A 13,709-nucleotide genomic window follows, 5' to 3' on the forward strand; every position below is an offset into this window, starting at 1 on the left:
TGTTATACATTTTACAACTCCCTGTTGCTCAGAGGCATTTTTCCTATTGAGATATAGAACAGAGAGTGGCAGACTTTAAAGGGCCAGATGGTAAATATTTTTAGGCTCTATGGGCCATATGATCTCTGCCACTGTTAACCTGGCCATTGCCACTATAGCACAAAAGCAGCCACAAACAATATATAAATGGGCACAAAACTCTATTTATAAAAACAGGCAACACATTAGATTTTGTCTGTGGGTCATAATCTGATGACCCCGATAGAGAAAAAAATTAATTTTTACAGTTATCTTGTCTCCAGACTTCATAATGATTTTTCTAATACTATATTTTAGTTGCGTCTATTATTTCTATGTGGGCAAATATACAAACAAAAGATCATTTTGTTCTAACTTTCCAATATATTTATACCAATTATTCCTTTTTGTAGTCTTTCTGCATTGGCTAGATAACTCTAGAGCAATGCTATAGTGCTAACAGGAGTTACTGTTTTGCTAATGGGAAGGCTCTATCTTTTCACCTCCCAATATGATGTTGCTATTAGTTTATAAGAACTGTTCTTTATCATGCTCAAGTTTCAGACATGGTAGTTACATCAGGTATGTTTTAAGATCCCTTGTAATTCAAATTGTTTCATGACGAGGTCGTTACTTCCTACTTTTTGATTATAGCTGTAGACAAAGGGGGTACTACACTGAGCAGTCCGTCAGTAGCACTGAGTGCTACTGACCTGTTTCTACTTAATGAATACTTTCCAAATCTTCTGGTTGATTACTTAACCCTCAAGACAACGTATAAGAAAAGTAATTCTTCCCAGGGATTAAGAAAAAGTAAGTAGGAAATGAAACTGTTTAGAGTTAGTTAAGGTGTTTTCATTTAAGATTTTTCAATAAGAATAAATCACTGAAATGACCTTTGCATAGAAATGTAAAGTTAATTGAAAATTCAATAATGTTCTAGATAGATTAGGGGTGAAAAGCCCAAGGAAAAATAAATTACCCAGACTTATATGAGAATAAAACCTACAATGTTTATTTCTGAAAAGCTTTGGTCCATCAAGCACAATGCAACTTTAAAAATATGTATTTAAAGTTCAAAGTTAATAAATGCATATATGCTTTTATTTAAATAGTTTAAACGCTCCTCTAAATAAGCATCCATATACTTACAAAGGTGTCAGTGGGAGTTTCATATTCATATTCATATTCTAGGCTAAGATTGATTTATAGTTGGTAGGAAGCTTAGTATTTCAATTAGTCAAAAGTTTTCAATTTGGAATTCACTTTCCCAAAATGAAATAAAACAAATGCAATCAGTATTTCCATATTGACTTACTTAATTTCCCTGAAAAACTAAAAATTAGTCCAGCTATAAAAATATGAGGCACACATTAAAGAAGAAACATGTTTACCATCAAAATTGTGGCATTTTTCTTTACAAGAACATTTCAAGGCCTAGATAATAAAAATACTTCAGGCAATACATAGTAAGTCTTTTCATTTAAATTACAGCATAGAACCTTCTCAGGAATACTGTCGTACATTATATGTATTATTTTACAATAACAGAGAGAAAATAAAATTAGGGATACAAATATTTAAGGCCAATCATCAAAATGAAATTAATGTTTAGCATAGACTTATTTATATGAACAATGTAAATAGGTAGAATCATCAATTTGATTTAATATAAAATACATTTCTGGGATATAATTATTTCTAAAATGAAAATTATCAAGTTTAATTCAACAAATTCAAATATTCATTCAGCCAAGGGAATAAAATAAGTCTCTTATAAATTCAAGATTTACATTAATATTAGAAATTTTCTCAATATAATACATAGAATATTCTGATCTCCACTGAATTACACTGTACAAAGACATGTAGCAATTGCTTTTTAGCTTATAATCAGGTATAACTGGTCACTAAGATTCCTTGACCAAAATATTACTGTAATTGTATGAGGCAAAGTCCTATAAAAAGATGGATGTAATAATGGCCACATCTTTTCAAAAAGAGAATATGGAAGTTTTCATTTTCATAACTATGACTTTGCTTTTCCAAAACCTAGTTCCCAAAGCCAACTTCTAAATGTTACAGCAGAGGTGGGGCAGTAATGGAAAGAAATGATTTAATGGAACTCTAAAGAAAAAAAATAACTATCATAGATCTTAGTGTGAGAAATATATCTGGCGTAAGAGATACACAGAATTATGTAATAATGCTTATATCAAAGTTTATTGGTTAGTTAAAGGGCAAAGAGTAAGAGGCAAGTAAAATGTAATATGTGCTTTTAACAAAGCAGACTGAGTAATATGTTAAGTGTTAGGGTGGGATAGGAAAGAACTCAAGCCAGGCAAAAATCTCCTCTTGGACTTTCTATATAAACATCTATTTTAGTTTTGGACCGCTCACCAGTGCGCTCATGTGATGGAGCAGAGGAACTCTGCCCACCCATGAAATACTTCCCAGACCAACAGGTCCTTGTGCAGCTGCTCTAGAAAGGCAGTTTGTCCTCTGAGGTCCCTGGGCCCCTGAGAGTGTGGAACTATAGGAAAATGGAATCCAACTTGTGTGGAAAGTTAATTCATCCTAATTAGTGAACTGAGTTATTCAAATACCAGCTTAAAGTACAGACTCTAGTTAAAAAACACGGGTAAGTATCTATCTTGAAAAGGCCTGTAAGAGCTCATGATGTGATCTTGCATTTACTGGCCCTATGTTCTCCAGAATACGGTCAGGGCTTTACAACGTCCTGGAAATCCTCGGCTCCCTGTCCAAATGAAATCTTGGTGAATATAGTTTTAGTCCTTTGTTGGGCTCTGTAATCCCGTCAATGAAACAGGCTGCAGTTGTTTTATGCAACTTTGGTTTCGCTGGAAAATGTGGGAGTGTATTTTGATATTATCTAAGTAAGATTAATGGATAAACACTGTTCACCCCAAACCAAATGATGCTGCCTTCAGGGAGTTGTCAGAAAGAAAGTCAAATGATATCCCAAGGAAGCACATCGTGCGCGCAAGCAGAGCCCTTCAGCACAGCTGGACCGCGTTCTTTATGAGGAGACTCTAAGCCACTTGGTGATTTCAAATGTGAGGCAACAGAAGTCTTTCTTAATCTAAAGTCAGAAGCTTCTTAAGAACTTGAAGCACAACTTTATAACAAAAGAAATACTGCTCCTATATACATATATATGAAAACAACAGAATGTTAAGTAGTTGAATACCAATATCCACTTTCAGAAAACATAGCTATAATTTTCAACCATAAACGAAAGTTCCTAAAAAGAGCAAATGTTTAACAAGGAACTTCTTTAGGAAAATATATTTTTTTAAATATCAGGAAGAAAAATTATCATAATATAGTGCTTCGTCTAGAATTAGTTAACTCGAGGCTTAACTGAACAGAGGGGAAACTGACCCTCCATCTCCATCTCCTTGTATCTCCCTGGATACATCACGTTTAAACTTTTTTTTTTTTTTTTAGATGTAGCCTCAGGTCTCTCAGGCAACCCAAGTTTATATAAAATGCTTCTTATCATTCAACATTGGCCTAAAAAAAAATCAACCTAAGGTTTTAATAGTTCCTGTTTGTTTTCATTATCCATACTCTCTTGATTCCTCCTCCCAATGATTAATAACTAATCTGTAACATCAATGCCATCTTTTCATGACATGCCAATGACTTCGATAATTTAATGGCAAGTAAATATCCCAAAACTGCTATCCAGAAACCTACGAATAACCTTATATATGTTAAATAACATGGCATCATGGATGGACAAGGCATGTGTTTGGGCATGAGGAGACTTCAGTTTCCCGCCTGGCTCCTCCACAAGCTAGATGAATGACCTCACAGGACAGACTTTATTATTCTGAATGTGAAGTACTTCATCAGTAATATCAGAGGAAAATTAATGTCTACCCTAAACAGTGAGAATTCAATGACATCATGTAGGTAAAAGAGATTTATAAATTGTAACATGCTATACATGTTAATCTTTATATTCACTATTCTTTTTATTAGAATTTATGTAGTGAGAGCTTACCTTCGTTTGAATCATGCCATAACGCTGTTCTCTCATTTGGGTCACTATATTCTTGATGTTGAACTGCAACAGGATGACAGTGATTTTGTATTATTCACATAGGGGGAAAACATAAGCCCACAGACTGCCAAATGAGTACTCCATAATTCTTTCCAGTGAAAGAGATGTCAAGATCTAACCAGAAAGGTCTCATTTTCAGCTATAAGAAAATGTACTATTTTTAACCTAGTCTAATGGATAAGGAAGACTTTAGTTTAAAAAGGTTTCCAGGAAAAAGCAGGAAGTAATCATTTATAATAAGAAATGCTCTCCAAAAGAAATAACAACAAATTTGCTCCTGTGTCTACTTTTTTGTCTCCAAAGGGAAAACTTAAAGCAGCACTATAATTCTGGAAAAGTCTGAAGCATAGAATACTTTTTCTGGCCACACGGTAACACAGCTGTTTCTCATCTAAAGAGCCCTCTCAACTCAAATGGAGACCCTGAGCAACAGTTGGCCTAATACCAGAGTCTGCACCTGTGCATGGAGACCAGCCTACCCAGTGTGGTTGCTGAGCTCATGCAGGTCTGCAAGGGGCTGTTGCTATTCCACAATAAGATGAGTCCAAAAACTGGTAGTTCAGTGTTTAGAAACTCTTCTGGCAATCTGACAGTGGTGCAGCATCAAGGAGCATCACCAGTGTAACAGGATATAGACCAGCTCAGGTGCTGCTGAACTTGCCTGGAGAGTCACAAGTGGTGCAAGCTGAGGACCAGTCATGTTCAGCAAGACCACATCGATACATGAAATTATAAGGCTTGTTAACTATAACCCCAAAATATATGAAAATCAGAGAAAATGTAACCATTCCTTTATAACTTTTCATTTTTATAATAATTTAAAATTTTAATTGAGCCATTAAAATTTTTTTTTACTGGAATAATTATAGATATACAGTAAGTTGCAAAAAAAATGTACATGGAGATCCTATGTACTCTCCACCCACTCTCACCCAATTATGTCATCCTCTATAACTAAAGTATAATATCAAAACCCGGAAATTGATATTGGTATGATCCATGGAGCCTATTCAGATTTTGCCAGTTTTTCAGGCAATCATTTGTGAGTTTGTGTGTATGTGTTTGTGTAGTTTTGTGCAATATTACCACATGTGAAGACTTAGGTAACTGCAAGCACAATCAAGATACATAACTGTTCCACCACAAGACTTTCTCGTGTTATCCATCGGACCTATTCATCCAACCCAGTTCCTAACCTTTGGCAACCAGTCATCTGTTCTCCATATCGACTGTTTTGTTACTTCAAGAAGATCATATGAATGGAATCACATAATATCTAACCTTTTGAGACGGACTTTTTTTTTTTCATTCAGCATAATTGCTTTGAGATCTATACAAACTGTTGTATAGATCAATAGTTCACTCCTTTTTATTGCTTAATAGTATTGCATGATATGGACATATACTAGTTTGCTGAATCATCAGCTTGTGGAAGGACATCTAGGTTGATTCCAGTTTTTTGGCTATTATGAATAGATCTACTATGAACATTTACATACAGGCTTTTGTGTGAACGTAAGTTTTCATTTCTCTGGGACAAACACCCAAGAGGCTACTGCTGGAAGTTATATGGTAAATTTAGCTTGGTTTTGGTTTTCTTTGTTTTAAAGAAATTGTAGGGGCACCTGGGTGGCTCAGTTGGTCAAGCATGTGACTCTTTTTTTTTTTTTAATTTTATTTTATTATATTATGTCAATCACCATACAGTACATCCCCAGATTCCGATGTTAAGTTTGATGCTTCATTAGTAAGCATGTGACTCTTGATTTTGGCTCAGGTCATGATCTCAGGGTCATGAAATCAAGGTCTATGTTGGGGACTGCACTGAGTGTGGAGCCTGCTTAAGATTCTTTCTCTCCCTCTGCCCCTCCCCCCACCCTGCACTTGTGTCCTCTCTCAAAAGAAAAGAAAAGAAAAGAAAAGAAAAGAAAAGAAAAGAAAAGAAAAAGAAGAAAAGAGAAAAGAAAAGAAATTGTAAAACTATTTTCTAGAATAGGTATGCCATTTTACATTTCCACAAGCAACAAATGATTAATCTAGTTTCTTCAACTCTTAATCAGCACTTGGTGGTGTCACTATTCTTTATATTAGTCTTTCTGATAGATGTCTAGTGATATTTCATCATAGTTTTAATTTCATTTCCCTAAAAGCTAATGAGGCTGAATATCTTTTCATGTGGTAATTTGTCATCTTTTTATCCTCTTTGGTGAAATGCCTGTTCATATCTTTTGCCTATTTTCTAACTGGGCTGCTTTTTTGCTTTTTGTTCTTCACTACTGAGTTTTGAGGATGCTTTCTATATTCTAAATGTAAGACCTTTGTTGGATATGTGATTTGCAGTTTCTCCAAGTCTGTAGCTTGTCTTCATAGGGTCTTTTACAAAACGAATTATTTTAATTTGCTTTCCCCCTAATATTAGTAATGGAAAGAATGTTCCTCTCACCACATGTATTCAACCCAATACTTAAAGTTCTAGGTAGATTAACAAGGCCAGAAAAAGAAATAAGAGGCATATGGGTTGGAAAGGAAGAGATAAATCTGTCCCTATTTGTAACCAGAATGACTGTCTACATAGAAAATCCCAAGGAATCTAAAAACAGAACAAAATAGAAGCCCTCCCCCAATAACCCTCTTAGAATTAGTAAGTGAGGTCAATAAATTCACAGCATATAACATCAACACACAAAAATTTCTACATACTAACAACGAACATGTGGAAGCCGACAGTAAAAACACAATACCATTCACAATTGCTCCAAAGAAAATGAAATAGGATAAATCTAAAAAAAATACATAGAGGATCTGTATGCTGAAAATGACAAAATGCTGATGAAAGAAATTAAAGAAGACCTAAATAAATGGAAAGACATACTATGTTCATGGATTGGAGGATTCAACATAGCAAAGATATCATGATGTTCTCCCCAAATTGATCTAAAGATTTAAAGAAATGTAGACATAGACAAGCTAATTCTAAAAGTTATGTGGGAAAGCACAGACTCTATAAGAGTTAAAGCAATTTTGAAAAAGAATAAAGGAATCACTCTTCCTGACATTAAGACTTACTATACAGATACAGGAATCTATAGAGTGGTATTGGCAGAAGGACAGACACACAGATCAATGGAACAGAGTACAGAACCAGAAAATGGCCCAAACAAACATGCCCAGTGATTTTTGATGAAGGTGCAAAGCAATTTGGTGGAGGAAGAACAGCTTTTTCAACAAATGGTGCTAGAAAATTAGAAATCTATAGGCAAAAAATAAAAATAAAGAAAGGAAAAGTAAACCATGATTTAAACCACATACCTTATACAAAAATTAACTCAAAATGGATTATGGACTTAAATGTAAAACATAAAACACAGAATGTTTAGAAAACAATATAGCAAAAATTATTTGGGACCTAGGCTAGGTGAGGGGTTCTTAAACTTTAAACCAAAAGCGTGATCCATAAGAGGAAATATTAATGAAATGAAATCTCACCGAATTTAAAAATGGTTACTTCTTTGAAAGCCTGTTTTTTTAATTTATAATTTAAGATTAGGCAATTTATGGAAATGAATTTGTACTATTCATTTTTCATCTTAATTTAATGATGGCAAAACAAGTTTCACTGGACTGTCTTGTGGAGAAAAACACAGCTTTCTGAATGTAGCTATAGTGGTTAACCAAATGATGATAATGGAAGTAACTTCAAAGAAATGAAGGCAAAAAGAGTTCATGTTCATTTTAATTGGAACTATGATTCCTTATGTATTTAATCTTATAGCCATTATTGATTGTGAATTGCTAAAAACACACCTGTTTTAATGGCAAAGATATACGGGCTAACAAAGCAAAGGAACTATTAAAATTTACTTGTCATTTACTAAAATAAAAAGTACAAAGACAAAAGAATTATTCAAAAGAATATTAAATTAAAAAAAACAGAAGCTGATGTTCATTATTTTTCACATGTAACATTAATGTTCTGCAGACTTAGAAAATAGCACTTGGAATTGCTAAGACTAAAAACCCATATACAATTACCAGGACAATGTTGAAAGACTACTGAAGATGTTTTGGAAATTTTGGGTAAATATGTGGCAAAAAGGACAGTTAAAGTACCATTTTCTTTTCTTTTCTTCTCCCCCCACACCCCCACACTGTACAGCCCCCTTCAGTGCTCACAGCCCACCTCTGAGGAGGCTGGGCAATGGTTCAGGGCTGCAAGCTCCTCTGGCAGTTACACTAGGAGAAGCCCACAGAAAGTACCATTCTCTAATGGCATGACAACTTGACAAATTCAGGGACTGGTCAATGATACGAAGTGGTACCATCTTATGAATCAATGCATTCACCACTGCAACTGAATGAATATGGAGATATTAACAGTGACTCTTTCAGCATGTGTGTTATTTGAATATGATGTGCCAAGAAGGAGGAATTCTTCCTTTTTTCTGTTTGATTACTGACAAACAATTAGCTCTAAACTGTGCAGAAATGCAAAGTATTACATTGTCACCAAATGTAATTTGGAGCTTGAGCTTTGCGTAGGATTATGTTTTGGTAGCAGAGCCGCAAGGACAAGAAAGCCATCTGAGGTATTACACGGATCAAGGAATTTGTGCCTGAAGATAAATCACACTGCTTCATCAAGAGAATCTTACTACAAAGAACAAAAACAAGAACAAACAAAAAAACCAAAATCCTGCCAGGTAAACTCGATAGTGTGCATAGTGGTGTAGTAAGAATTTTTAATTATGTAAAGGCTAACGTGCTAAATTCTGGATTATTCACTTCATTATGTGGTAATATGATAACTGATAATGAACAACTCTTCTTGAGTACTAAAGACCGTTAGAGGAGAAAGGTTGATTAAGAACGTTTAAACTACAGAGCAATCTCAGTGTTTCTGCAAGATGAGAGCCAGTTTGCTCCCAACATTTTACGGATTTTTAACCAGGAGTGATTCAAAATGAAAATGGCTATAAAAATAACAATTAAAAAATAAATGGTTACATATTCTCAGCTTTTCATATCCTTTAGAGTTATAACGGATCAAGGAACCTTACAACATTGCAGGTTACCACCGTCCAGCCTCACATAGCTGGTATGCAGCTTGCTGCATGTATAACTCCCCATGTGAGTTCCACAACACACAAAGGGGTCTACACCCTGCTCGCTAAGACCAATCCACTCACTGGTCATGCTCTTGGATGTCATGGCAATACAGCAAACTGCTTTGGAAGTTTCTAAATGCTTACTCTCAATTTCTAGGAACTTCTCTTACGGTAGATGACAGACATCCACAGATTGGGGCTGATCTAAGACCACACTGAGTAGCTCTGGTGGACAAAATTTCTGAAAAGAGTAGAAAGGGGCATCAGTAAGAACATTTGACAGTTCAAGGTTCTATGGAAAGCCAATAAGGAAATAATGGATGTGTTTTCTATTTTTTAATTATTCTCTCAAATCTAAGCATCCTTAATTGCAAAATCACTATTTTATGTATCACTAAGAAAAACACCGTCAATTACACCTGACTCATTATAAAATACGTTCCAAGTTTAAAGAAGGTATAATGTGGGAGAAAACAGTGCTCCTTAGGATCATGAAGTATAATATTTACAGTTTTTATAGTTTCCACAAAGAAAATAAAATAAGGACAAACAAAAATCAATTATTTAAGAAATTATGAGGGGGAATATATAAAAAAATTGTACTAACAAATTTCTGCTAAAAGGATCAAACAAGATTAGTTATGGTAATGGGTAATATCAGACTTCTTAAATTTTCAGCATTTTTCAGCACATGGGTCTTTTGGGGGGAGTAGGGGGGACTCTCCAGTTTATATTCCTTCTCTGAGTTTGCTTTGGAAAACCATTCCTCTCTCACTCTCAGCCTTATGGCCTGGAGTAGTCCAGACTGGCCTAAATAAACCAGCATCTCCCACAGTGATTAGTTCGGCGAAGGGGCTACAACTCAGAAGCAGTTGAAATGTTGGGAGATACTGCTCAAGTTTCTGACAAAAAGAAATTTCCTCTGTCCTCCAAGGAGTTTCAGGGAGAGGTCATTTTCCCACCCTCCCATATAATATGGCCTGAGGATGGCAAGTTCTGGAACCAAAACAGCTATTCTGCTGCCATGGGAGAGAGCCTCCCACTGTTCGGGTTTAACGAGGGAAGGCCAGAGAGCAGAGATTTATTTGTGATGATACTCTAACTGCAGAATCTGTCTGGCCGGGCCGACGCCTGGTCGCCTGCTTTCTCATGCCAGAGGTGTGGTTTTTTTGCATTCCTTGTGGTCATAGTGGTAAGAGCCCCCGTCTTGTGACTGCTAATAAACAGATGTCTTCCCCTTTGCACTTCCGCAGAGCAGGAGGAATAACAGTTGAGTGAGTCAGCCTCTCTGGCCACAAATCTCAGGTCACGTTTCCTAAGCAGTTTAATCAACAATAAAGGTAATAGTATAATTAATATGTGTCTAATTATTGGGTCTATCTCTCAGCTGTTTCCAAATTTAGAAGGAAAGCAAAGAATTGTTAATGACAGACTCAAACCCAACAATATTTTTATCCTTATTTTACATAAGAGAAAACTGGGTTTCAGAGACCATGAGCAATGCACACAAAGTCACCAAAATCTAAAGTATGAAGCAAAACTTGCAGTCCAAGCTAGGGACCTCTCATTAAAACTCTAAAGTCTACATTTTTTCCAACATGCTCACGTGCATGCATTTCTGTTCATTAAAAATAGCCATCCTCCATCAACACACTTTAACAAGATTTAAAAACCTATATGTGTGGGTGGAGGGGAGGAAAGGGACATGAAGTCGCACCCACTGTGCATCTACTGTGTTCCCAACACTGTGCCACGTCCTTCGTGTGCATTCTGTCCTGTAATCACCACGGCCACCTCCAGGAACCTACAGCACTGAATTTAGAAGCAGGTCCCCAAAGTTCACAGGCTTTCTCTTTACTGAGTTCTCCTGAAGGCCAAATCTCAGTCTCCAGGTACTAGAAGGCTGTTACAAGTAGTGTTTACTAACAGCATCAGTTATCTGTTTAATTCACACACTTACTGGAAAGTTCTTTTCAATGGCACAGAACACAACATCCACACATAGGAACACTCCCGTCCGGCCCACGCCAGCACTGCAGTGAACAAGGATAGGTCCTGTAAGGTGGCTCTTCCTCACATAACGCACATACTTTATGAAGCCATCTACCGAGGCAGGAGTGCCATGGTCTGGCCAGCTGGTGAACTGCAAGTGTTTTACAATGTGACTACTTCCCGTCTGTGGAGAGAGAAGGGGAGGGAGAGAAGGGGAGAAAGAGGGGGAGGGAGGAGGAAGGAGGGGAAAAGAGAGATTTATCAACTTCTTATATTAAAGACCTCAATTCAACTTCTAATATACTACTACTAATAATAATAATAATGGCTCCATGGTCATACAATAATGAAAATCACAATAGGAAAAGGAAGCATGATTTCAGCACTCGCAAAATAGCAGGTACTATGCTAGAGACTTCACATGCATTCTTTCATTTAATCCTCGTGTCAACTGTGGGAGGTAGGTACTGTTTTATCCCCATCTTACAGATGAAAAAGTAAGGATTAGGGTGATTGGGAGATGCACGCTAGGTTCAAAGGCTCACATGTTTAGAGCTGGGACTATAATGTAGGCCTCCTGAATTCAAATTCTTCTGGACCATGGTACTGCAGAAAAACCAAGAACCCAAAATCTCAGAGTGAAAGAGGGGCTGACACGTTAAGAAAAGCATTCTATCTTAGTTTAAATATTATGATACAAAATTTAATTAAAACAGGTAGGTGCTGCCAAGTTGCTCGACCAGCGAGGCCCCTACCTCTTCTGGTGATGAGGACAGGGTAGTGATGACCAAGTGAGTGGACTGTGCCCCCACTCCTGTGCTGAGCCCCCTGGAAATACAGTCATGAAGCCCTCCTCAGAGTTGACAGATAAAGCACTTTGAGTTTACCCATCGTCCCTTCCAAAGTGGGAGCCTTTCCCAGTGTGGGGCCCTCATTTTACTTCACTGGGATCCCTTGTGGGAAAACTCAGGATGGGCTTCTTATTCCTCCCCTGCTTCTCCCTAATGCACCCATTTTTCCTGAGTTCCAAACATAAATAAGTTTTCCCAAGTCCTGAATAGAAAATTCTGTTTGAATCACTGGTACATGAGATTGAATGATGCCAACAACCCTTGCAAAGCTTGTGAAGGCACAAAGTTGGGGACGATCTAACCCTACCACATATTTCAGGGCTTAAATCTCTCCTGCTACTGGTGACCACTAAGAATCTGCACAAAGGTGGACCTCACCACTTTCCTGACCTAATACCATTCAGACAGGAATCCTGATGCAGATTCTTCAAACATGAACCCCATGGTTCTAAAGCTTGTGGGCCTCAGCCCAAAGGCCACCAACCCCTTGTCAAGGCTCCACAGCATTTGAGTCCTTGCAAACAGATCATTCCTCTGTACCTCCCGCCTGCCTATACTCTCCAAGCAGGCTGTCTTTCTTCTGCCATAACATGTGCCTCACAAGTCAGTTACAACTTCCTTTCCCTCTAGACCCTCAAGAGCTGAGACTGTATCTCTAGCACCTGGCACAACACCTGGTTAATATAGGAGGGAATCAACAAGTTATTAGGGGAGTGAGGGCTGAGGCGAGTCCCCAGATGCACAACCAAGCACAAGGCCTGGCACACAGCTAGCAAGTGTCAGTCATTGTTCTTGGCCTCCCTGGTCACCACCTATGGGCTGATCCTCCTCATACTTTTCAATTCTATCTTTCCCTCCCACCCTACTCCTTTATCTCATCAACTTCTCCCTTTGCACGCAGGTGCCCCATCCCATAGTAAACTCTTTGAAACCCTTATCATTTCCCTAAAAGCTTATTCCATTTCCTTCCTTGCCTCCCACAGCACTGCACTCTCTGAAGCAATCCCCCACCCCAATGGAGGCCACCTACTCTCCCGTTCTCCAGGTCCCACAGAGCATAGAAATTAGGTTGCGTACTCCTTGTTGCCCACTCCTGTTTCCAATCCATTTCTTCTTGTGTAAAAAACCTCCTCCCTTTTAAGTTTCACACCTTGTAGCTTCATACCTTCATCTTCTCATTGCTATTACCCAGTGGCTTTAGCCTCCAGTCAATCTGCCACATTCACTGAAGACCCTGACCTTCCCTCTCCCACAGACTCTGACATCATCCAGGGCAAACCTGGCATCTCAACAGCCCAACGGACACACTAGCCTCACAGCATTTGTATTTCTCTCTTGCAGAGGAGACTACTCGTTCCTTCTAGTCCTCACAGTGATGGTCACTCCTTGAACTTACCATTACTTATAATGTCCAGTATCAAAAATCTTCAATTCTTAAACTCCAACATCACTTTGTGACCAGAAGCTCATATGCTACCACCTCATTTGTGCCTTACTTCTACTCCAACAACAATGTGACCAAATGGAGCTCCTCTGTCTTTTATGCCCTCCACTTACTCCTACTTGACTGCCTCCTGGTTCCATTTGTCCCTCTAAATTTAGACTTCATGGCTGATTATCTGAATCATTTTCTCACCAAACTGTTAACGC

The 13,709-nt window shown here is 37.6% G+C and overlaps 1 protein-coding gene and 1 non-coding gene across 11 annotated transcripts in view; both read right to left on the bottom strand.

Annotated features, from left to right (window-relative positions):
• Positions 1 to 1,093: 1,093 nt before the first annotated feature.
• The window catches only part of PTPN20 (protein tyrosine phosphatase non-receptor type 20), a 101,401-nt gene continuing 88,785 nt past the window's right edge, over positions 1,094 to 13,709 (bottom strand). For all 10 annotated transcript variants that reach the window (XM_034662831.1, XM_034662835.1, XM_034662833.1 and 7 more), the window contains 3 exons: positions 11,177 to 11,392; positions 4,052 to 4,114; positions 1,094 to 3,182 (listed from right to left, as the gene is read on the bottom strand). In XM_034662831.1, the coding sequence (XP_034518722.1) occupies positions 3,117 to 3,182; positions 4,052 to 4,114; positions 11,177 to 11,392 (345 nt within the window). In that variant the 3' untranslated portion in view covers positions 1,094 to 3,116. The remainder of the gene's footprint in view (positions 3,183 to 4,051; positions 4,115 to 11,176; positions 11,393 to 13,709) is intronic.
• Positions 8,258 to 8,390, bottom strand: LOC117802860. The gene has a single exon (XR_004626375.1). It is a non-coding gene; the product is annotated as a small nucleolar RNA SNORA42/SNORA80 family (small nucleolar RNA).

Source organism: Ailuropoda melanoleuca, chromosome 6 (genome assembly GCF_002007445.2).
Source record: "Ailuropoda melanoleuca isolate Jingjing chromosome 6, ASM200744v2, whole genome shotgun sequence".
NCBI lineage: Eukaryota > Metazoa > Chordata > Mammalia > Carnivora > Ursidae > Ailuropoda > Ailuropoda melanoleuca.